At 45.1% G+C, this 22,869-nt stretch overlaps 1 protein-coding gene across 1 annotated transcript in view; it reads left to right on the top strand.

The window, feature by feature from the left end:
* LOC126416390 (lipase 3-like) overlaps nt 1-22,869 on the top strand; it is a 229,200-nt gene that overhangs the window by 36,344 nt on the left and 169,987 nt on the right. The window contains exons 2-3 of the mRNA XM_050084079.1: nt 18,377-18,522; nt 18,767-18,905. Coding sequence (XP_049940036.1) covers nt 18,789-18,905 — 117 coding nt within the window. The 5' untranslated portion in view covers nt 18,377-18,522; nt 18,767-18,788. The remainder of the gene's footprint in view (nt 1-18,376; nt 18,523-18,766; nt 18,906-22,869) is intronic.

Genomic DNA, 22,869 nt, shown 5'->3' with positions numbered 1-22,869 from the left:
TGAAGGAGTTGAGACTCCTGACACAGGACACCCCCTGTGCTTGTGTTTTTGCAGCGACTGATGCCCATGTTCTGTAAGGATAACATGACTGGGGACAGAGCCAAGGGAGAGATTGATGTGATTATCAGTAACACGCACCACTTCTCTACTCTTCCCTTAGTTACTGACGTACAAGCAATAGCCATTGCGTTTCATGTGGGTCAATAGATCACTATCAGATGATCGCTATCTACTTACCTCATCAGGATGCGGTGATTTCAAAGCCCATAATGTATTATGGCGCTCGCGCTATACCTGTACCTGCCCTAGGAGTCGAATCTTGGAGAACCTCATGATGTCTTAGTACCTGTGCAACCTTAATGCGGGCAGCCCCACTCATTTCTGAGCTGCTACTTACTCGTCCTCAGCCATTGTTCTATGTTTCTGCTCCAGACCAATAGAAAACTCCACTCAGTGGGAAGCAACTGATCACCTTCATTCCAGTGACCACTTCCCACTGTGGATCCCCCTACTGGATGGATGATTGCTTGAACAAAAGCCACCTAAATGGATGGTCGTCAGGGCTAACTGGACAGAGTTCAATCAGCTGGCAGTGTTTGGACACCATGACAGCATCCAGGAATGGGTAAACTCTGATTAATCCATCCCGAAATCTTCAGGGCATCCTACGTACCAACCTGTATCTTGGTGGACTGGTGAGAGCTGCTCAGGAGTCTGGGCAGGCATGTGGCAGCTCTTTGACGGGTTAAGTACCGTCCAGTAGCAGAGAACTTCAAAGCCGAAGAGTCGCGAGATCAAAGGTTCAACACGTAACTAAGGAGAGGAAGAAAAGGTCATGGCAGGCGTTCCAGACTCTGTCAAACGTTCAATTTCTTCTACAAGTATATGGTAAGCCATCAAGAAGATTTCTGGTAACCAAAATCGTTTACCAATAGCAGCGGATCCCACAATTATGAGTCTGGCAACAAGCATTTTGTAACCTCCCCTTTGCTAATAGGCCAATTGGTTTTAGACATAGATGACGGTGATCGTGTGTGCCTTATGAAATTTTGCAGAGAACGGCTATCGTTGGCTAAGGAAAATAATACAGTTTAACTGGAGGAAAGTGTACAATGAACCCTTCTGAAGGAATAATCTATGCTAAACCTAATCTAAATACTGATAATAATTTTGAAGTGAGTGTAATTCAGACCAATTGCTCAAGGACTACCGAGAGGAAAGGTTCAAATGGCTCTGACGTCATCAGTCGCCTAGAACGTAGAACTACTTAAACCTAACTAACCTAAGGAAGATACACACATCCATGCCCGAGGCAGGATTCGAACCTGCGACCGTAGCGGCCGCGCGGTTTCAGACTGAAGTGCCTAGAACCGCTCGGCCACACCGGCCGGCTAGGGAGGAAAGGGTGACACATAATATTCAGTACAAAAATTACTAATCTGCAACAGAAAGGGATAATTAAACGGTCGCCAGCCCACTTGGGCAATGTATATCCACAATCCTAAGAAATGAATACTTACTTACTTACTCGTTGGCGCTACAATCCATATATAGTGCCTCGGCCTCCCTGACAATTAAAGCAAATCTTGACGATCTTTGGCTCGTTTCCCCCACCTTCTTACTCCCATCTTCTCAGATCATTTTTCACGTCCTCCAGACATCGTTTTCGAGGTATCTCCTTGCATCGTCTGTGACCTGGGTTTCCTCTGTAGCCCTTCTTGACAGATCTATCCTCCGACATTCGCTCTACGTGGCCCAGCCACCTCAGTCTGTTACAATTGATTTCAGTAACTGAGTCAGCATTTCTGCACAGTTCTTCCAGTTCCTTGTTTCTCAGCATTCTCCATCGCCCTGCCTCACTTACAGGTCCAAAAATCTTCCTTAACATTTTCCTCTTCCGTCTTCTCAAGAAATCCTACTTCCCTCATTGTTCATCTTTTGACTGTTTGATAGAGAGTCGCCTTCGATTTTCTGCTTATGCTACGTGACTGAAAGATCTTAATCAGGGCCCAGTAAGCTCTATTTTCCGCAGCAATCCTACCTTTTATTTCTTCTCTTATACTGTTATCCTCCATGACCAGCACTCCCAGGTATTGGAATTTCTCACATCTCTCATAATTCCCTCCATTCAGCTTAATATATTTTTGTTTAACAACCACGTCTTTCCTGGAAGCGATGAGATACTGTGTTTTGGTGTTATTTACTCGTAGTGCCAACTGTTCTGCCTCCTTTTCTAATCTGCCGAATCCTTCTCCCAATTCTTTCAATCTTCTAGACAGGATACACACACCATCGGCATACGCTAGATTTTCGTTCGTACTGTTAAATAGAGTGCCACCTAGGTTATCATCTCCACCCTTCCTATCACTCTCTCCAACAGTATGTTGAAGAGTAGTGTAGATAATACATCACTCTGTCGTTGGCTGACCTCAAATTCTTTACAGAGTTTTTCTTCTACTTTTACTTGGCATCTTGTGCTGCTTAGGGTCACTTGTACCAATCTCTTTAGTTTATATGGGAATTCCATTTCCATTAGGGTATGATGCAGCTTTTTCTTTTTAACACATAGGCCTGTTTGAATTGTAGAAAAGCTGATGTACACCCACATTATATTCATAACACTTTTCCACTATTTGCCTTATAGTGATGATCTGGTCACTTGTTGATCTGCCCCGTCGAAACCCACACTGGTAGTCTCCAAGTACTTCTATATGTCGAGCAAGTCTCATAGCAATTACTTTGGTTAATACTTGATACACAACTCTATCTAAAGTGATACCGGGGTAATTTTCACAATTTGTTTTATCCTTCTTCTTAAGAATCGGGAAAATGATGGCCAAGTTCCAATGGTCTGGCATCATTTCCTTTCCCCACATTTCAATTATCAGTTGTCGGACATATCATGTCAGATGTTCACTTCCACCACTGATCATCTCTGCTGAAATGTTATTATTATCTGGACCCTTATTATTCTTCAGGCTTTTTGTTGCCCGTCTAACTTCCTCTGATGTTGGTGGGGGTACAGGTATTTCTTCCTGGCCAACATTTTTCCATGGTTGGTTGCTCTCTGTTTCACCTTCTTCCAGTATTTCTCCCTCTCCGTAGCGACGTTCAACAGCTCACTGAAATATTTAGCTCCAGCGGTCTAAAATCTGTTCTTCTCCTCCTATAAAATTTCCTCGTCATCTCTACAGAACACAGTACGTGGTTGAAAGCCTGCCTTCAATTCTTGAACTCTCTTGTAGAATTTCGTTACCTCTTTGCCTCTATATTCTTCTTCTAGCTACTTAATCCATTTCTCCATTATGTAATTCTCGTTTTTTTGTTCTACAAATTCCATCTGCGTCTTTCCTTTTCTTCATGAATTCTTGTTCAAAAATGGCTCGGAGCACTATGGGACTTAACATCTGCGGTTATCAGTCCCCTAGACTTAGATCTACTTAAACCTAACCAACCTAAGGACATCACACACATCCATGCCCGATGGAGGATTCGAACCTGCGACTGTAGCAGCAGCGCGGTTCCGGACTAAAGCACCTAGAAACGCTCGACCACAGGGGCCGGCTGAATTCTTGTGTATTGGCTTTTGTTTCCATGTTTATCATTTTCCTTCTTGCCTCATTTCCCTCTGGTGCCGCCTTTTTACAATCTACATCACACCATCCTGCTCTTTCAACCCTTTTTTCTGTACCTAAGACTACTTATGCAGTCTCTTATAGAACATCTCTCATAATACTCCACTTCCTTCGAGGCATTCCACAGCCCAGCTTTGTTTAGCCTCAAACTTCTTCTGCAGTTCTGTTTCATATTTTTCTGATACTCCCTTCTCTTTTAACTTAGAAACGTAGTATCTTCGTGGAGTTTTTATCTTCCCTCTGGGTATAAAGACAGCTACGCCTTGTCTGAATTTCACTCTTACGGTGTAACGATCCGTATTGAAGTCGGGTACCCTGTAATTATCAACCTCAAGAATGTCAGATCCATGTCTCTTGTCAATTACAACATGGTGAATTTGATAAAAAGTAATGCCATGTTGCTTTTCTTACGTTCATTCTCTGTAGCTCCGTACTCTTCACTACCCCTACATTGCCCACAGTACAGTCCATAAGTTTTTGTCCGTTTATATATTACATCTAATGCAGACTTTTATTTCCTACTATTTCTCTAAAGGCTTCTTCTTTTCCCGCTTTTGTACAGATATCGCCTCTCACTATCTTCACATCTTGCCTCTAATTCCTGTTCCACTCGACCATAAAAGTCGTCTTTCACTTCGCCTTTATCATCTCCTGTAGGTTCATACACACGTGCTAGACTAAGTACGCATTCTTTCATTTACTGTGTTAAAACTTATGACTTCTTTATGCTTATTATTTACAAGAAAGCCTGTGGCACATACTATACCACCTGTACTATTCCTCCACTATACCTCCACAATACAAAATTGTATAATTACCACTTCTATACTGTGTTCGTTATAAGAATAAACCTGATGCAAACGAACACAAACGCGATGATTGGTCGGAAGCCGAAGCACACGTACACTGGTGTTGTTGCGCTCTTGGAAGTGTGCCCTACTTATATACGAGATATATTATTACTAAGTTACGTTAAATGAAACTTTAAGATATTATAGTGTATTAACAGCCATCAAAGTTTTTCTTAATCACACTTTAGCTACGTAGTTCTTATTACAAGAATCGTGTACAGTCAGTCTCCGTACTGTTGCGCGCTTATTGTCGCGCTGATAATACGCAGCATGAAAATGGCTGAGGATGTTTCCTGCTCCGTACAAAAACATGCCTGTGGAACACGGGTAGACAGTTGTGAAAAATAGGTTGTTCTTAATGTTTTTCATAAATTTACATAAAAAATCGGCTTTGAAGTTTTTCAAGGGGCTGTATTTAACACAGTTGAGATACAAATACACCTTGGATGTACAGCGGAATAGATAGATAACACAGTGCAGTTCATGAATAGCTGGTCCAAGTTGTGCCTTAGTCATTACTTTTTCGTTCAATTCGAAATACCTATTTCTCGCAATTGTAAATCATTTTTATGAGTAACATACATCTTCTTGGTTCTAATTATATATTGCACGTGGAACTCCTGTTTTCATTTCAAACATAAATTCTTAATTATAGATATTTTACGAAAGATTTGATTTTTAGGGCAAAAGTGACAAACCAGAGACTTTTATTTTGACTATGTCCATTGTTTTATGCGTCAGATTTCGTCTCACACGGACCAGAGTGGTAAGTGTCGTAGAAACATTAAAAACAATCACTTTCACAGCATCGAGCACACCATGGAAATGCTGCATTTGTACATGTGCCGCTGTCAATTACAATATGAACCCAACACAAGTGATCTGCAGCCAAGTTAAGTGGTTTGGCCCGAGGAATAACAAGACTGTTAGGGTGCCAGATCACACGTCACTGCTGAACGCTGGCGTGATATGGAACGGCACGTCATAAAAGAAGAGGAGAAAACGCGGCGTCTGGGTCGCTTCGTGGATTCTGTTGTTAATTGACTCATCAACGTAACAGATGAGAGTTTCAGAACTGAAATTTATTTCTTGGATTCGATTATGAAGCATATAAGAGATTACCAGACGTCTGACTGTAATTAATACCTTCAGTGGCTTTAGTATTCAACAGTACGGTGAAATACCTGGAGTATACTTTTGCAACACACATCCCTCGCTCAAAAAATTACCCTGTGTTTAAGTTAGGAATTTTCATCACTCCTTTTTGTAATTAGAATACTACGTTAGGTGAGAACGAGAGCATTTTATGCTTTCTATCCGGTCATCCAAGAAGCATGCGCTAGTGCTGTTCTGCCGAATATTATTTAATCCTCTTCAAAAATTAAATGACATTCCAAACTCTATTGTTCTTTGCCCGTTTCTTTTTACGTCTGAACTGCAGCTGCTCACATCATGGCAGGTTAGCTGGACCATCTGGCTGGCCAGTGCTGTCCAAGTTTAATGCGGAGGTAAAGCTGTTGTCCCGCATTATCGCCCAGTCTACGTGCGTGTAACACAGCACAAAACGTATTCTTATGATCGTACTTGCTGGACACGGCTTGGCTTCCGTCCGACGTGAAACAAAATCCAATGAGATTCAAGCAGACGTGGAAGAATACATCAGGATTATTCTTACGATGAACAGAATATATAGTAACATCTACTTTCCATCTGACCTACTGCTACTCTTGTGCGCATTTCTCCATCTCTTGTTTGAGTGCATGTAGAGCTTCTGGTTTGTTCGAACTTCTTACATTCCAAGTAGTAAAGTAGATATCGATTTTTCCGTTTACCGTGTCCTTTTCCTTGCACGAACCGTCCATCAGTATCATCAGCCCGGTTTCTACTGTCTTTCTCCGATATGGGGTTGTTAGACCCATGATCAACGCCCAACCAAGAGTACCAGGGTTTATGTCGGATTTTCTCCCTCACGGAGACTGGCTTCACCACGTCTCCAGAGCCCTCCCTGTCCTACGTTGAGCGACACGTTTATGACTTGGTCGGTGCACGCAACCCCCCCCCCCCCCCCTCCCCCGGCATTGAAGATGCCGCCGACAAGGCAGCGTCCCTTGGCAGTGCTGTGAAAGGTAACGGCAAAGGAAATTAAGCAAATAGTCACTGGCAAGGCAACAGAAGGTTGTCAAGCTTTTACACAACCCCCAACATTTTGTAAGAAAATAAATGAATCAGGAAGCACTGAATCTGAAGTTACTTGTTCTGAAATATTGCATTTTGAAAGCAAAGTCAAATGAAGTTGCTGGCTAAATAAATGACTGATTGTAACTTTATTACGTAAAACATGAATTCCAGTAACTTCAGCATAACGTAAGGCGAAATTTGTAATAAAAAAAAAAAAAAAAGGCGAGCAATTTGGTTTTAGTTCTTGCAAGATTGAATTGAATTTACTTTAAGCAGATGAGCAACAGATTTACTTCTTTTAATGGTAAAATGCGTAGCAAACCAACAGATATCACTCGCTAAGCTAAATACAGAATAATTTGCGCTATATCTTCAGTTACTAGCTTTGACGGTGACATTTTACGTTCCTTTAAGTGAGTAAATACTCCACATTGCAAATTAATTAAGGGTATGTTACGAAATACCAGAATGAACACTTACTGAAGAAGCAAAATTTAGACTCAAACTGGTCATTAGTAAGCACACAAAACCGGAAATAAATACTTAACCGTTCTTCATATTTTACGACACCCGATGATTGCATGGAAAGGAAAGGGACCCTACTTGGTTAGGACAAAGACAACACTGCTGTCCTACAAGTTTTAATTACTGCAGGTTATTATTCAAGAAAGTTACTCATTAAAGTTTGTCAAAAAAATGCTACTGAATAATGCCTTATGTTGTAGCTAAAACGCGGACGACGAAGAATGTAGCAGATGACAGTGCAGAGCTACTGCTGTTGCTGTTGGTTGAGAACCACGAGTCGTCTCCAGAGCCACGGGTAACTATGGGACAGGCAACAGTTAGAATTGCAGCTTCCTCTGCCTGTCAACTCCGAGCGTGCTCTCAACAGTCGCTGATTAATAAGTTAGGTCCGCCTGCATTGTGGCCACCATAACTGTAAACCGTGTCTACGAGAGCTCCCAACAAACACACTTCCGCACTCTTTCAAGGCTCAAGCTGTTGTGTCTTCCCTCTGCTCGCATCGCGACGGAGACTCTTCATACACAAAGATAAACAACGGCACAGATACTGCCATTACGTCTTAGCTAAAAGATGGTTCAAATGGCTCTGAGCACTATGGGACTCAACATCTGAGGTCATCAGTTCCCTAGAACTTAGAACTACTTAAACGTAACTGATCTAAGGACATCACACATATCCATGCCCGAGGCAGGATTCATACCTGCGACTGTAGCCGTCGCGTGGTTCCACGCTGAAGCGCCTAGAACCGTTCATCCACAGCGGCCGGCATGTCTTTGCTATCGATACATTTCAACAAACTTCCCTTGGCAATTATCCAACAATTCAGAATATTTACATTAATAGCTACAATCAGTTATATACGTTCACAAATAAATACACTATCATATTCATTACGTATTAAATATAGTTTCTGTAATAAAGCTTACAGATTCAGAAATAGCAGTAAATTACAAGTTATCAACAGATATTAAACGGCGAAAAATTTGGGCTGGTGTCGAAGGTATTTTATCTGCATTTTCGGTGTTACATGTGACCCACGTTCCATGAGTTTTTTCGTGGAGGGAAACAGAATCAGTTAATATCCAAGCAAATACAGACGGAAATGCAGGTGCATAACGCCATTCATTTTTGCCTACATAAACTTTGTTACTCACTCCTTAACTTTCTCATTAATTATCATAATTATGTCTGGGCACGTAATGAGCATGACAACATTGTGTCATTGTACACTGAAGAGCCAAAGAAACTGCCTAATATCGGGCCGCATTACGACGTGGCATGGACTCGACTAATGTCTGAAGTAGTGCTGGAGGGAACTGATACCATGAATCCTGCAGGGCTGTCCATAAATTCGTAAGAGTACGAGGGGGTCGAGATCTCTTCTGAACAGTACGTTGCAAGGCATCCCTGTCCAAGATTTTAGGGGGATGATAGTGGTGTGTTGCCAGTGAGTTTGGTTCACCCATGTTTTTTGTAAGTTACATCCTCTGTTATTGTTGTTATTGTGTTTAACCCCTGGTATAGCAGATTTCGCTCTTTCTCCATTGCCTTAAAGCGTGTGAGATAAATTGATTGCGAGCTATGTGGTAGTGACTGCATGAGTGTCATTGTGTAGGTTTTGTCCTCTCTGTGATTTTATCCACATTCGTTCCTTTTAAATGTGTCAGGGCGCTGATAAACTCACTGTTGACCGCCCGTAAAGTCAGACCACACACACGCACAAACCTGCTTTTAATTTGAGGAGTCAGGGTAGTGTCTGTAATGTGGCATCACAGATATGTCAGTTTTCATCGATTCAACCTAACATCTATAACTATTAATAATATTTGTGAACTACTGCTGTAGTTAAAATGTATAAGACCCGTTCAAAGCTATAATTTTTAACGGTAGACTCACACCAACGGGTGCACCAAAACCCCCTTCGGCACCCAAATAAAGGTTAAACGCCCTGAGGTTAGAATGAGAAATTAAGCTGTCAGTATCTGCCCAACACAGTTTTACATGCTTTTCTGGAAACTTGTTTAGTATCCATCCGTAACGAAAGTCTATAAGATGGGACTTTGAAATATCTAAAGTAGCGATTTCCACTGTCATTTTTTTATACAACACGAGATTAATTCTGTTTAGTTCAATACCCATGAAGTTTTCGTAAAAAATTGCGCTGCTTTGAAAATTAAGTTATAGAATCAACGCCGCTACTGGTATCAACATTCTAAGATATCGCTAGCCTTTTTTCTCTCTTTCGTGTATTTTGCGTAGTTTAGCAAACAGACTATTATTCATAAATTTGAAACACCTTCCCAAAATAATTGCTTGCACTCATATATTTTTGTGCATTAATCTCAAAATGTGGCTTCATCCAAGGAGATTGTCTAAATGACAAATTGGCAAGAATCTTTTGAAAAGCAATATTTTTGTGCAAGCATTGTTTTAGATTTCTAAAGTGAATATTATAGTTTTATTTATCATACAATTTCATTTCGTTGACTTGTTATTATCAGATTGAGGTGACACTTTTTTTTAGACGATAAGGGCAAATGTGAATGAAAATCTTGAATACTCATACATTATTCGAGATCTGCAGTAGAAGCGTTCTGCCGTCAGTACTCTTTTCAGATAGCCATGCAAATATGGTCACAGGCAGGTATAGATTAATTGCCCGTCATCGTATAACTTAATCAGTTTTATCATCATTTAGTCATGAATCTGTAGTTTGTAAAAGCATGACTATACGGACGATGAGGGATATTGCATATCATGTCTCTTTTAACAGACCTGAAGTTTTTCTATATCAGTAAAAAGACGAAATTCTGCTCTAGTAATTTTCAGTAGAGTTTTCCACTGCAGGCAGCTGGCGAGGTGATCACGTACACGTCGGTCCATACAGTGATGACAAAAGACGACGTCACTGCGTACCCTGTACATTTCCTGAGCTCACCACAGCTGTCTGGAGTGCAGCCCCACGAGCTGGAGCTGAAGGTGGGTGTGCTCGTCATTGCGCTGCCTTATCTGGATGCACTGAGATTGCGCAGTGCCACCGGGTTACGCATCAGAGACCCAAAGGCGAGACGGTGTTGATACCACGAATTGGTGTCATCCCAACAAACTTGACTTTCCACATCAAGCGCTCGCAGTTCTCTTTGAAAGTGGCCTTCTCGATCATTATAAATCGCAGTCAAGTGGTAAAAAGTGGCAGATATTCATCTAGACCCACCATGTTTTTCTCACGGACTGCTCTAGGTTGGTTGCTCGCGTGTATCGAGTGCCAAAACTCTTTACATATGCGCAGAGCACAAGAAATTTCGGACCGTTTTTTACAGAGGCGCGTTAGAGCAATACTTATGTCTTTCTGTTATCACTGAGGTAGTTACGACCTTTTCCGTGGTATGTGTGTCGCCAAGAGTCGTGAAATTTTACGTATATAGAATGAAGCGCTGAGTGAAAACTTGTACCAAGGCCGAAAACCGAACTCGGGTCTCCTGCAGTCGTGTGAAGAGCTGTGCCAAGCTGGCTTAGCAGCCAACGCGCCTGCCTGCAGTCGACCTTGTACTTGGCCTTGTCCTTGGCTACTCCGTGTCGCGTTTACGGGTTGACGCAGCGTACTCCAGACGCAACGCCCATGAAGTAGAGAGATTTTTACGAGACGTGATGCACATTGATTCGAAAGAGCTGCTGGGTGTCCACTTATCTATCGTCTGTATCACTGTATATCTCAAATTCACTGACTATGAGGCCTATGACAAACTACTCAGCCCCTCGATGGAAGGTTACCGATTCTGCCACTCTGACGGAAAAGTGGGCGTGGTTAACACTTGAACGTGCTCAACTGGGAACTCGAAATGTACGCGTGTTTTAGATACCATTTCAAGTTCCAACCAACATAGTCACCCTTGCTCGCCGACCCTATGACACAGTCCTCGGCCATAAGGCCGAAAAATGGAAGACCTTCGAAACTTACCCCATCTGTAATGGGGTGCGACGTGTCCACATTGCGCTGCGCCGCCAAATACGTACCTTCCTGTCTCTCACGATCGCTGGTAGCTGGTCGGTAATTATTTACGATGGTCAACCGAGGACCAGCTGCGGATGTGGAGAGGCAAGCCATGTAAGTACGGAATGCTTGCAACGCTGTTTCGTGCGGGCGCCCTCTGACGATCGGTTTCGACCGTCGATAGCGATCTCTAAGGTCGCGGCTGTGAGACGGGAGAAGTCAGCTGTCTATGACGACCCTTCTATATTGGTGTAATTCTTGGACGCCCCTGCAACAGTTCCTGAGGAGCCCCCACCATCTTCCAGCGCCGATGCCTCTTTTGCCTTCACGTCCAGCCCAGGTGGCGCGCATGCACTGCTGCAACAAGCCGACATTGCGGTGGAGATTGAAGAAGAGGATGCCGTCTCCACCCCGTGCCCTGTGCCGGACGCGAAGGCAAGACAGCGTAAACAGAAATCGCTCAAGCGGCATAATAAAAGGCGCATAACCTCCGAAACAGTGGCAACGACAGCTGATGTGTGACAACCGATACACCGGTCCGACTCGGCCGATCCTAACGTTCCACACGGTTCGACGCCCTCCCCCGCTAGCGGTGGATCCGCACACTGTGGGGATGCGGATCACTGAAGCCCGCGTCCCGGGAGATGCACACACGTCTTCATATGCCTCTCCGCCCATCTTTAATACCAAGGACAGCCGTCGCGATGCGATAGGCTTTCCGCTTCGCCACGATGAATGTCAACGGCATTACTTCTTCTTTCCAAACCCGTTTTCTGCAGGATACATCATGAGCTGCGGATCTGGATGTTGTTTTTCTTCAAGAAGTCCTACCAGGACTCTGTCTCGATACCTACGCATATGACGCCTACGGCCTGTCTTTAGATGTGGGCGGAGGAGGGACGGCTATTCTGCTCAGGGAAGGAATTATGGCAACTGATGTATGTACCATCGGCCTGTGGTGTCGCACTCACCGATCATTCACTTCCTCTGGTGAGCCTGTGCGCTCCTTTCAGAACCGAGAAATGGGGAGAACGCCGGACCTTTCATGCCGAAGATACACCAATGCTCTTCCAGGGCAATGCCGACCACTTGGCAGTAGGTGGAGATTTCAGTTGCGTGCTTAGGCCATTCGACCAGATGCAGCACTCGATCACCTGCCACGCACTTCAGGCGCTTGTAACGGACTTGGCATCGTTGGACACGTGGGTAATAGAACACGGCCGTCGGCAGGAAAGCACATACTTTACTAACCATTCCGCGAGCCGTTTGGATAGAGTTTACATCGCACGCGGCCTACGTTCGGCAGTTGTCGACGCTGAGGTGTGGCAGCGGTCACGGACCACCCAGTGTACGTGTGGACTCTCACGCGCCCCCACCAGCGCGTCCGACGCAGTACGGGTCCGTGGTACCCCAGCGTGGTACTGCTTGATGAGTTAAATTGCAGACGCGTAGTTGAGTCCACCAGGAGCAGACGCCAACGGCGTTTACCCGCCTACAGTTCCACACTTCAGTGGTGGTTATGGTGCGTCAAACCCGTCATTGTCGAGCTGTGGGCGTGTTAGAGAGCGCTGGTAAACCTCGACCGCTGATTTCTGCTGTATTGTTCTCCGTGAACTGGCTGCGCAAGCGCCGTCGCCAGAACGACAATCAGCAGACACCACGTCAAGGCACACTTGCTACGCATGAACGCACTACGATTCCCGTGTGTGAGGATGCAGACGAGGGACACTAATGATATCAGTGACGAACGACGTTCTCTTGCGTTAGGAACTTGCTTATTAATAATAGTGATGCTGTAACTGTTGGTTGGTAATATTTACTGACAAAATGTAATCTAACGCTAGATTGCATACTTACGACAATCCTGTACGATTTTAAAAGAGAGAGGGAGATCATTAATTGATCACCGATGCGTCGGTTCTCGATTGTGTTCAGGAGACGTACGGATTGATTAGGCAAATAATTGACCATTCAACCCGGATTGCCTTCACGCAATCAGAATCTTCGATGAAAATACCTAAGCGACCTATTTGAATATAAAAATGGAAATGAAAGCAAATGAGTGGAATTTCGTAAGAGAAAGATTAACAGATTGAACACATTAGTTGTCTCCCAAATACACTCGAGACACCGCGAGAAAGAGCGAACCTGTAACAAAGCTCATATACATTTGAACATCATTTTTGGTTAGTGGAAGAAAAGAATAAGAAGAAAATTACTGCATCGTAAAATATTAATATATTTTGAACAAATTGGCATTAAACTTCTACACATTGACAAATACATAATAAATGCATGACTTACATCTGATATTTCTTTTGTAAATGGCGCAGTCCAATAATCGCTGCTTTGTCAGTCCGTTCCTTCTTAAAATTAAATGTCCTTGCGTATGCGTAAGTACATTGTATCCACAACCGAGTTACCGAAATGTTTGTTCGTCGTTTCACATAGTTTTTACACAAAATAAAAATACAACTTGTAGCAATGCTATGTAGTACGTCTTAACATGTCTGCGACCAAAAGTAGCAGGGATAATGAAGTCTCTAGAATATTTCTTAACAAAAGATGATTGTTCTTTCTTCTGTTTCGCAGCATCTTACTATCAAGCGCTGCGGCATTGATTTTAAATATCTGCGCCCAGCGGGTCATAGTGTTTATTTAGATTATTTAAACGCTGGACGCGCGTCTTGGTATAGGGGTACATTATAAAAAAATATTTGGTCTCTTTACTCTCGCCCTGTGATGTTTAGCATTTTTACGAACTACAGCTCGTTGGCTGTCCTTTTCTTTTATGACAAATATCTCATATGCAAAGTATCTGAAACCCGATAATATTACAGTTCCCTCAGAATATCCTGGAGGAGACGACTCAAGAGGCATCTCATTACAGAGGTGGAGACAGAGGATGGACGATGAGTCGATAATACAAATGAATTTCGTCCGAGCGTTCACACAGTCATATACTTTTCTCTACGAGCGAGATTGCAACATGGATATTGGAGTCAGGGAAGTCCTATTCGACCTATCCGTCTCTCAGAACCCACAAGACGATGCTGCGCTCTTGTCAGAGGTGACTTTCGAAGAACTACGACGGGCCATGTTGCTCGGTGCTTCCAACAAGAAAGGCGCCCAGTACTGACGGACTCCCTCTCGAACTTAAAAAACTTTTATTATTATTATTATTATTATTACCTTATGGGCCCAAAGTTGATCAGGATGTAGCGAGAACTCCTGAACTCCGCTTTTTAATAGACTCTCAGTGAATTCAGATGGTTCTGAATTTACAGAGGGCCTCTTGATTCCGGTGGCATAATCTGGTGGAGGCTGTCACCCATTTTATTTTCGCCCCTTGACAATGCTAACCACAGACTACAATCTGTTGACTCGCATCCTCCGTGAGAGGTTCAGTTGTGCGGTAATGACGGCAATTCGCACTGATCAAACCTGCCTCGGAGAAAACACTAATGTGTTTACGACTTTGAGCACTTACAGAAACGTAGAAGCGGTGACATAACCATGCTGTCTCCTTGGTGCTCCTGCTGCGCTGGATTTCGGCCATACTTCCGATCCCGCCGATCACGGATTCTTGCATACAGTTACGGAAAACATCGACATCCGACGCGTGAAGACATGTGTTTTGCTTCGTTTGATCCAGCTATCGGTCCACTCCCGTCCATGTCAACAGGTCCGCCAGATAGGGCTGTCCTCTTACTGCCATGTTATTCTCCATTGCCCTCGAGCCAGCTCTTCACGGACTACGGCGACCCTTGGAGGGAATTAACCCTCGCTCTGTGACCTTTCGATGTGGTGCGTACACCAATGATGTGATGTTCTTTTTTTAGCACAGACTGGTGACGAAATACGTATGGCATTTTCCTGGCCCCAGCATTATGGAGCGGTGCCAGGTAGTGTGATCAACTTACGAAAATCACGCTATATGTAGGTGAAACGAGGCAAGCCTGCAGAAGTTGATGTATCCCTGACAAATGCCCCAATGCTCAAATGTTTAGGGATATAACTCCATCGGCAAATACAAGGTGCGGAGTCCTTTACGTATCATAAGGTCTTACAACGACCCCGAATGCACGCTCGCCTCAACAAATTTAGATCGATGGACCTTATGCAACAAACTCGGTACGTCAATGGGTATGTGGCTTCTCATTTAACCATTACGCCCATGTATTATCAATGACAGACATAATGGTCCACAATACAGGCAGCGGTCAGACATGTGGTGACTGCGGGTGCAGTTTTTAATACCGTTCCGAACGAAGGTGTTGGACTCATACACATCAATGCGGCGACTTTGGCTTTCACAAACAGACCATGTTAGTGGCACTCTGATAGCAGATGTGGTCCTATACAGATTGGGTCCACCGGTACATGTTGGACATTTGTCGCCCTGGCTATCTCATATAGGACGTTTCTCGTGGAACGCTTACACGTTGGGAGTTATATCAGAGACATGGAACCGACAGCAAAGATTTATTATAGTGTCCTCCAACGCTGGAATCCGGCTAGCAGTGTTGAATGACGGTACCCCAGGGCCGATTGGCCGCGTGGGATTAGCCGAGCGGTCTTAGGCACTGCAGTCATGGGCTGTGCGGCTGGTCCCGGCGGAGGTTCGAGTCCTCCCTCGGGCATGGATGTGTGTGTTTGTCCTTAGGATAATTTAGGTTAAGTAGTGTGTAGCCTTAGGGACTGATGACCTTAGCAGTTAAGTCCCATAAGATAAGGGCCGACTGGACGCGGGTTTGGTGAGCCATCCACTCGCCTTTCTAGTCTAATTTTGTGTGGTCAACGTAGTATGTGGTCACTAACGAAAAATTTCCTACATGACGCAGGCTCTGTCCCATTCACCTAATTGAGGATCCCATATGCCGCCTTGCAAATCGGTAGATACGGACAAAAGCAGACTGAACTGCGGCCCAGCACGCGAGTGCTGGAAACTGCTTCACCAGATACTGGCTTTCCTTCTACGCAACCCCTTTGTTTCGATTGTGTCCATGGATCTCTTACATGCCGACATTTACTTCCCGATGACCCAGATGAAAGCAGTCAACCGCGTAAATGGAATGGCGATACATTACATGTGACATGACAGCGAAATGGAAGTCATTGATCTGTAGCAATACAAGATGGTCGAGTTCACTGACTTAATGAACAAAACTTTTTTGCTAACGATTTGGGATCGTCTGTCATGGAACTCACAGCCCCGCTGGGGTGTATCGGGTGTGAGAAGAAGTTGAACTACAGACATGGTGTTTCCATGACACCCATACGGTAACAGAAAGAGTCTCTGACTGTATGCAGCGGCGCGGATACTCCGACGATTGGACGACTGGTGATGACCGGTGAAATGACAACCGCCTCTTACTGTCTGCCCGCTTATATACACTTCAAAAAAAGTTTTGCATCACCTCGGTACCGAGAGTTCCGGGACCTGTACAGAAAACTGGAATACAGATCTACATAAACATTATTTCCGCCCGTTTTATTGCTCATGAAAACCACACATTGCATGTTGTGCCAGCATACAGCGGGACCTTCAGAGGTGGTGGTTCAGATTGCTGTACACACCGGTGCCTCTAATACCCAGTAGCACGTCCTCTTGTATTGATGAGTGCCTTTATTCGTCGTGGCATACTATCCAAAAGTTCATGAAGGCACTGTTGGTCCAGACTGTCCCACTCCTCAACGGCGATTCGTCGTCGATCCCTCACGGTGGTTGGTGGGTCACGTCGTCCATAAACAACCCTTTTCAATGTATCCCAGACATGTTCGATAGGGTTCATGTCTGGAGCACATGCTGGCCACTCTAGTCGAGCGATGTCTTATCCTGAAGGAAGTCATTCACAAGACGTGCACGATAGGGCGCGAATTTTCGTCCATGAAGACGAATGCCTCGCTAATATGCTGCCGATATGGTTGGACAATCGGTCGCAGGATGGCATTCATGTATCTTACAGCCGTTACGGCGCCTTCCATGACCACCAGCTGTATACGTCGGCCCCACATAATGCCACCCCAAAACAGCAGTTAACCTCCCCCACGCTGCACTCACTGGACATTGTGTCTAAGGCGTTCAGCCTGACCGGTTCAAAAAATGGTTCAAATGACTCTGAGCACTACGCGACTTAACTTCTGAGGTCATCAGTCGCCTAGAACTTATAACTAATTAAACCTAATTAACCTAAGCTCATCACACACATCCATGCCCGAGGCAGGACTCGAACCTGCGACCGTAGCGGTCGCTCGGTTCCGGACTGTAGCGCCTAGAACCGCACGGCCACTCCGGCCGGCTGCCTGACCGGGTTGCCTCCAAACACGTCTCCGACGATTGTCTGGTTGAAGGCATATGCGACACTCATCGGTGAAGACAACGTGATGTCAATCCTGAGAGGTCCATTCGGCATGTTGTTTGGCCCATCTGTACCGCGCTGCATGGTGCCGTGGTTGCAAAGATTGACCTCGCCATCGATGTCAGGAGTGAAGTTGTGCATCATGCAGCCTATTGCACACAGTTTGAGACGTAACACGACGTCCTGTGGCTGCACGAAAAGCGTTATTCAACATGGTGGCGTTGCTGTCAGGGTTCCTCCGAGCCACAATCCGTAGGTAGCGGTCATCCACTGCAGAAGTACCACTTGGGTGGCCTGAGCGAGGCATGTCATCGACAGTTCCTGTCTCTCTGTATCTCCTCCACCCCCGAACAACATCGCTTTGGTTCACCGAGACCTCTGGACACTTCCCTTGTTGAGAGCCCTACCTGGCAAAAAGTAACAATGCGTACTCGATCGAACCGTGGTATTGACCGTGTAGGCGTGGTTGAACTACAGACAACACTAGCTGTGTACCTTCTTCCTGGTGGAATGAGTGGAACTGATCGGCTGTCGGACCCCCTCTGTCAATAAGGCGCTGGTCATGACTGTTTTTTTTTTTTACATCTTTGAGTGGGTTTAGTAACATCTCTGTACAGTCAAAGGGACTGTGTCTGTGATACTTTATCCACAGTCAACGTCTATCTTCAGGAGTTCTGGGAACCGGGGTGAAGCAAAACATTTTTTGATGTGTGTATAAGGCGATCCCAGTGTATAAGATGGCTCTTTTTAGTTCACATGATGTCATAATTTTTGATGCATAACTCCAATTTATTGTTGATTTTTTAATGTAAGAGAAACCAAACACTTTGACAGTGCACCTCGGTGGTGAGAGGTGGGAGACATCGTGGCCAGGCGTCGGCATTCGACCCCTGCGCGCCTTTCCTCCTCCGCCCTGCCGCTGACTCTGGACCTTTAAACTGGTGGGCTGCGGCGCTCGCGGAGTACCGCTGCGGCACGTGGCGAGTTGTAGCAGTGCTGCTTTGTGCTTGTTTCTCCCTTCTTTACTACATAAAAAAAATAGATATGGGTGACCCTGTGTACATAAAATCGGATCTGTATGAGACCACTAAAGCCTCTGACATTCTGTCATTTCACTTGTATAAGACATGAAATTATTTTTTCCCTTTCGTGGCACATTCTGTTATTCGCTACTCGGACACTTCAAATATTTTCCTTGAGTAAAACATTCTCTCTGTCCGGCAGGGTCCACCGCAAGTCAGAGGGGATGGAGCCCGCCAGCCTGCTGTCCGCCGCCGCCTCGCTGTTCCTGGCCGCGCTGAACCTCACCTCTCCTCCTCCCAGCAGCGAACCACCGGCCGACCCGGCGGTCTACGCCACCATGGTGAGCCTCCGGCGACGCCTCCGCGTCACGCGAGATGTGTTCCATCCAGTAGCACAGAATCAGGGGAAGGCTGCGACATTTGCCGATTGATATTATTGTGCTAGGGCTCTCTGAAAAGTTTTGCAGACAGCATCTCCTTTCGTACTCGGCTACTAAATAATGACAAAACCATACTTCAAGATAAGATTTAGAGGTATCTGCAGAGGTCAAATTTCCTGATACATGTCCACAACGCACAGTAGAGTGTGCACAAAAAAAGCTGCCCGTTTCTGGGCCAGTGGTGCAGGGGGGGGGGGGGGGGTGAACCGCTGTAGTTAGGCAGCTAAAGATTACACACAAACACGTATCTAGCGTAATTTACATGCTACTGCCTTTCAATCTGTAATCGGTCGTATTAACAGGTTATATTAGTATTGTTAATGATCTGACAGCTACAGGTATTCAATGACACTAGTATCTCACTTGAGCAGCAATAAAGAATCGTGACATATAAAAATGGATGTACATATATACCCCACATATGTGCGTTTGTATGTATGGGTATACGTTCCACATCTCCTCCTAAGCCACAGCACCAATTTCAACCAAACGTGGTATATGCATCAGGCACTAAAAAGAATCGCTGTGGGGATAGGAACCACATGTCTATCAAAATTTTGACGGTTTGGGTGGGAGACATGCAACGAACTTTATACGTAATTTCATAATTTTACGAAAGTTTTTCTCCTGATAACCCTCAAAAATCAATGACGTGAAAGCACGTCATCGCTCACACATTTTTCTGTTCATGCAGTGAAAGTGTCGCTTAAATCGTGAACTGAGTTACTACGTATTTACTAGATCCGTCTGGGGCTCGTCATTCGTTTCCTGAGTATGACTTTGGCGACTCCAGGTTCCCGAGCTGGGGACTGGTAAGCACCACCAGTCCCCTGTCACCGTAAGCTCTGGGCATGCTACAGCAACAACCGTGCAGAGCGGCGGTGGAAAGTTCTGTGTCACAGGGAATAGGGACCTTTGCTTGACTGCCGTTTCACAGGAACCTGTCATAACTCAGTTGCATAAGGCTTACTCAGGTATGCACGGCTCTGTCTAGGTGGAATTGTATTTCCATAGCTACTCGTGGGACCAGGATGGATCCTTCCAAATTTTTGCTTCCTCCTCCTGGCGGAAAGGGTGGGTCGCTGGAAGGTACCAACACCCAGTCAAATAGTAGGGCTCATATTGCCAGTCTTCCCAGCTCAGAACTGTTTCAGTTTTGCAGTTTGTATAGTAACACGATTCATGCTGCTTGTCAAAGCAAGTTTTGTTAGTTAAAAGGAAACAGGCAAGTTTTGACAAAGTCTCGCCCATTTGCATTTGAAAGGGCGTAAAGGGGATTGCACGTACTTTAAAATTGGTTAAGCAATTGTGAAATGGGACACTGTTAGTGGAACCTCAACTTCCTAACAAGTGACAAATCCGCAGAAAGCTAAGAACCTTGGCAAATATACCATTGAGACTCCAATCCACATTAAACTAAAGTGAAAGTGTTGTGACATGTTGGGACCTGCTGGACTTTCCCAAAGAAGACCTGAAAGTGCAGTGAGTCCAAGAAAGCATTGTAGACATGCACAATATTATGAAAACGATGGAACTCGATTTGATTAAATAAGACTCGTTCATCCTCACATTAAATAGTACAGAACTCCCGGAACATATTAAGGTTGATTTTTTCCACTTAGACATTTGGCACTACGTCCCTAACTCAATGCGCTGTTTTAAATGCCAGTGCTTTGGGCCCACACAACTCTTGGATGTGAGAAGCCACTTCTGGCAAATGTGGTTAGGCTGCCACGAAGAAGTCGGACGATATCTCCTCCAAAGTGTGTGAATTGCTCTGGGGCTCACCCTGTCTCTTCCTTGAAGGATGAAGGATACAAGAGATCGAGACCATGAAGCGGGTTTCTTATGGTGAGACCAAAAAGATTAACATAGCCCTGCATTGCCCCACGTTCGCTGTCTCCTCTACTCCAGCTATTAAACCGTTCAGAAAGCTGATGCTGCTACACAAATGGAGGTAGCTAGTGTCAGCACTTGTACCTGCCTTTGGCAGCGTAATTTTGCTGCTGCTGTTACGTCAAGGCCTACACTTCCTTCCAAAACACAAGGCCGTGGCTCCTCAAGAGGTACAATCTGGTCCAGTGTCCAGCGCTCCCAGTACCACTGTTGCAGTTGCCCCTCCTATGTTCACCCAGGGCAAAAAGTCAAAGGTCAAGGGCGCACTACCGAGGGAGTCATCAAGTAAACAGCCCAACGATGTCGATATCATCTTCTATAACGTGTCTTATGATTCTTCTGTAGAGGTAATGGACCTTGAAGCCGGACAGGGTAAATCATTTCGACCCAAGATTGAGCCTCCACACATTACGGGCTCCTCTCCATGGCGGAAAGACGGGATGAAAGTGCAAAAGTGAAGGTAGATGGCTCCCGCAGCACAGTGAAACATTAATCGGATCCAGACACTTGTTGAGAAACTGAAAGTGCTATCACAAGAACGCCTCCTGTGTTTAGAAGAAACCCATTTTAAAGCTGTTGAGGGGTCTGCATTATAAGTATATAACCTTCACAAAAAAAAAAGATCCAACTGCAGACCACTACTCTGCTTTCTCATTGGTTACTGACCAACAAGCAGCGGCCATTGTAAATCATGTGCGTCAGAAGATCGGTATCTGTTCACTGTACTCACCTCACCATGATGTGATGGACTCTGAGGCCCTCACAGGCCTTTATGAGCAACTCCCGCCTCTGTTTCTCTTAGTGGGTCATTTTAATGTCCATAATGTATTATGGATTCGAGCTATACTTGCTCTAGGGGACGAGTCTTGGAGAACCTCATAATGTCTTTGGAGCTGTGCATCCTCAGTATGGGCAGCCCCCATTCATTTCTCAGCTGCTGCTGGACCTTCCTCAGCTGTCGACATCTCTTTCTACTCTCCCAGCCTTGTAGACTCAGCTCAGTGGGAAGCAACTATTGACTTTCAGTCCAGTGACCGTTTATCACTGTGGATCCACTTACTAGATGGATATGGGTCTGAACACAACAAATGGATCGTCAGCAGGACCACTTGGATGCAGCTCGGCCAGCTGGTTGTGTGTGAACACCGCAACAGTGTCCAGGAATGGGTGGATCACATCACCCTGAGTGACCCATCATGCAGCTAACTTATCCATCCCTAGAGGCTTCAGATCGTCTTAGGTGGCAACTTGTTCCTTGGTGGACCAGGGGAGTGGAGCCCAGCAATCCGAGACAGGCGTCTGGCTGTTTTCTGGTTTAAATGCCGCCCAACAGCAGACCATCTTTAGCGTCACGAGAGTGGAGGCTCGACACGTATTTAAAGAGAGCAAGAAAAGGTCATGGCAAGCGTCCCTGGACTCCAACAACGGTTTAACTTGTTCCAAAAAACTGTGTGAAACCATCAGGAGGATTTCCAGTAAACACAGGCCTTTACCAATAGCAGCAGTGCTGAAACAGTGGTGTCTCCAGACGACACCTGGACACATCGCCCAGATGATGGCAGAGAATTTAGCAGCGAATTCTGCTGATGCCAGCCAGAATCTGGCATTTCGCCACTGCCATGCGACAGTACGGATATGCAAGTTAGATTTGAGAACTAACAAATATGATTCTTAAAACTGCCCTTTGACCATGTGGGAGCTGGAATCGGCACAATCTGAGACTTGTGGTATTGCACCCGGTCACAACCAAATTCAGTACTGGATGCTTCTACATTTGCCAGCAGCGTCAAAGGAAATCCTCCTAGAATGCTTTACTTGTAAGTGGCAGACAGGACACGTTTCCACTTCATGGAGAGAGGGAATTCTATTACTTGTCCTGAAACCAGGAAAGGGCCGCATATGTGCCAGTAGTTATTGGAGTGTCGCCTTTACGAGCTGTGTAGGAAAGACAGTGGAGCGAATGATTAGC

The sequence above is a fragment of the Schistocerca serialis genome, chromosome 8 (assembly GCF_023864345.2).
Source record: "Schistocerca serialis cubense isolate TAMUIC-IGC-003099 chromosome 8, iqSchSeri2.2, whole genome shotgun sequence".
In the NCBI taxonomy this organism is placed as follows: Eukaryota; Metazoa; Arthropoda; class Insecta; order Orthoptera; family Acrididae; genus Schistocerca; species Schistocerca serialis.
This window is presented reverse-complemented; position numbering and strand designations above follow the sequence as displayed.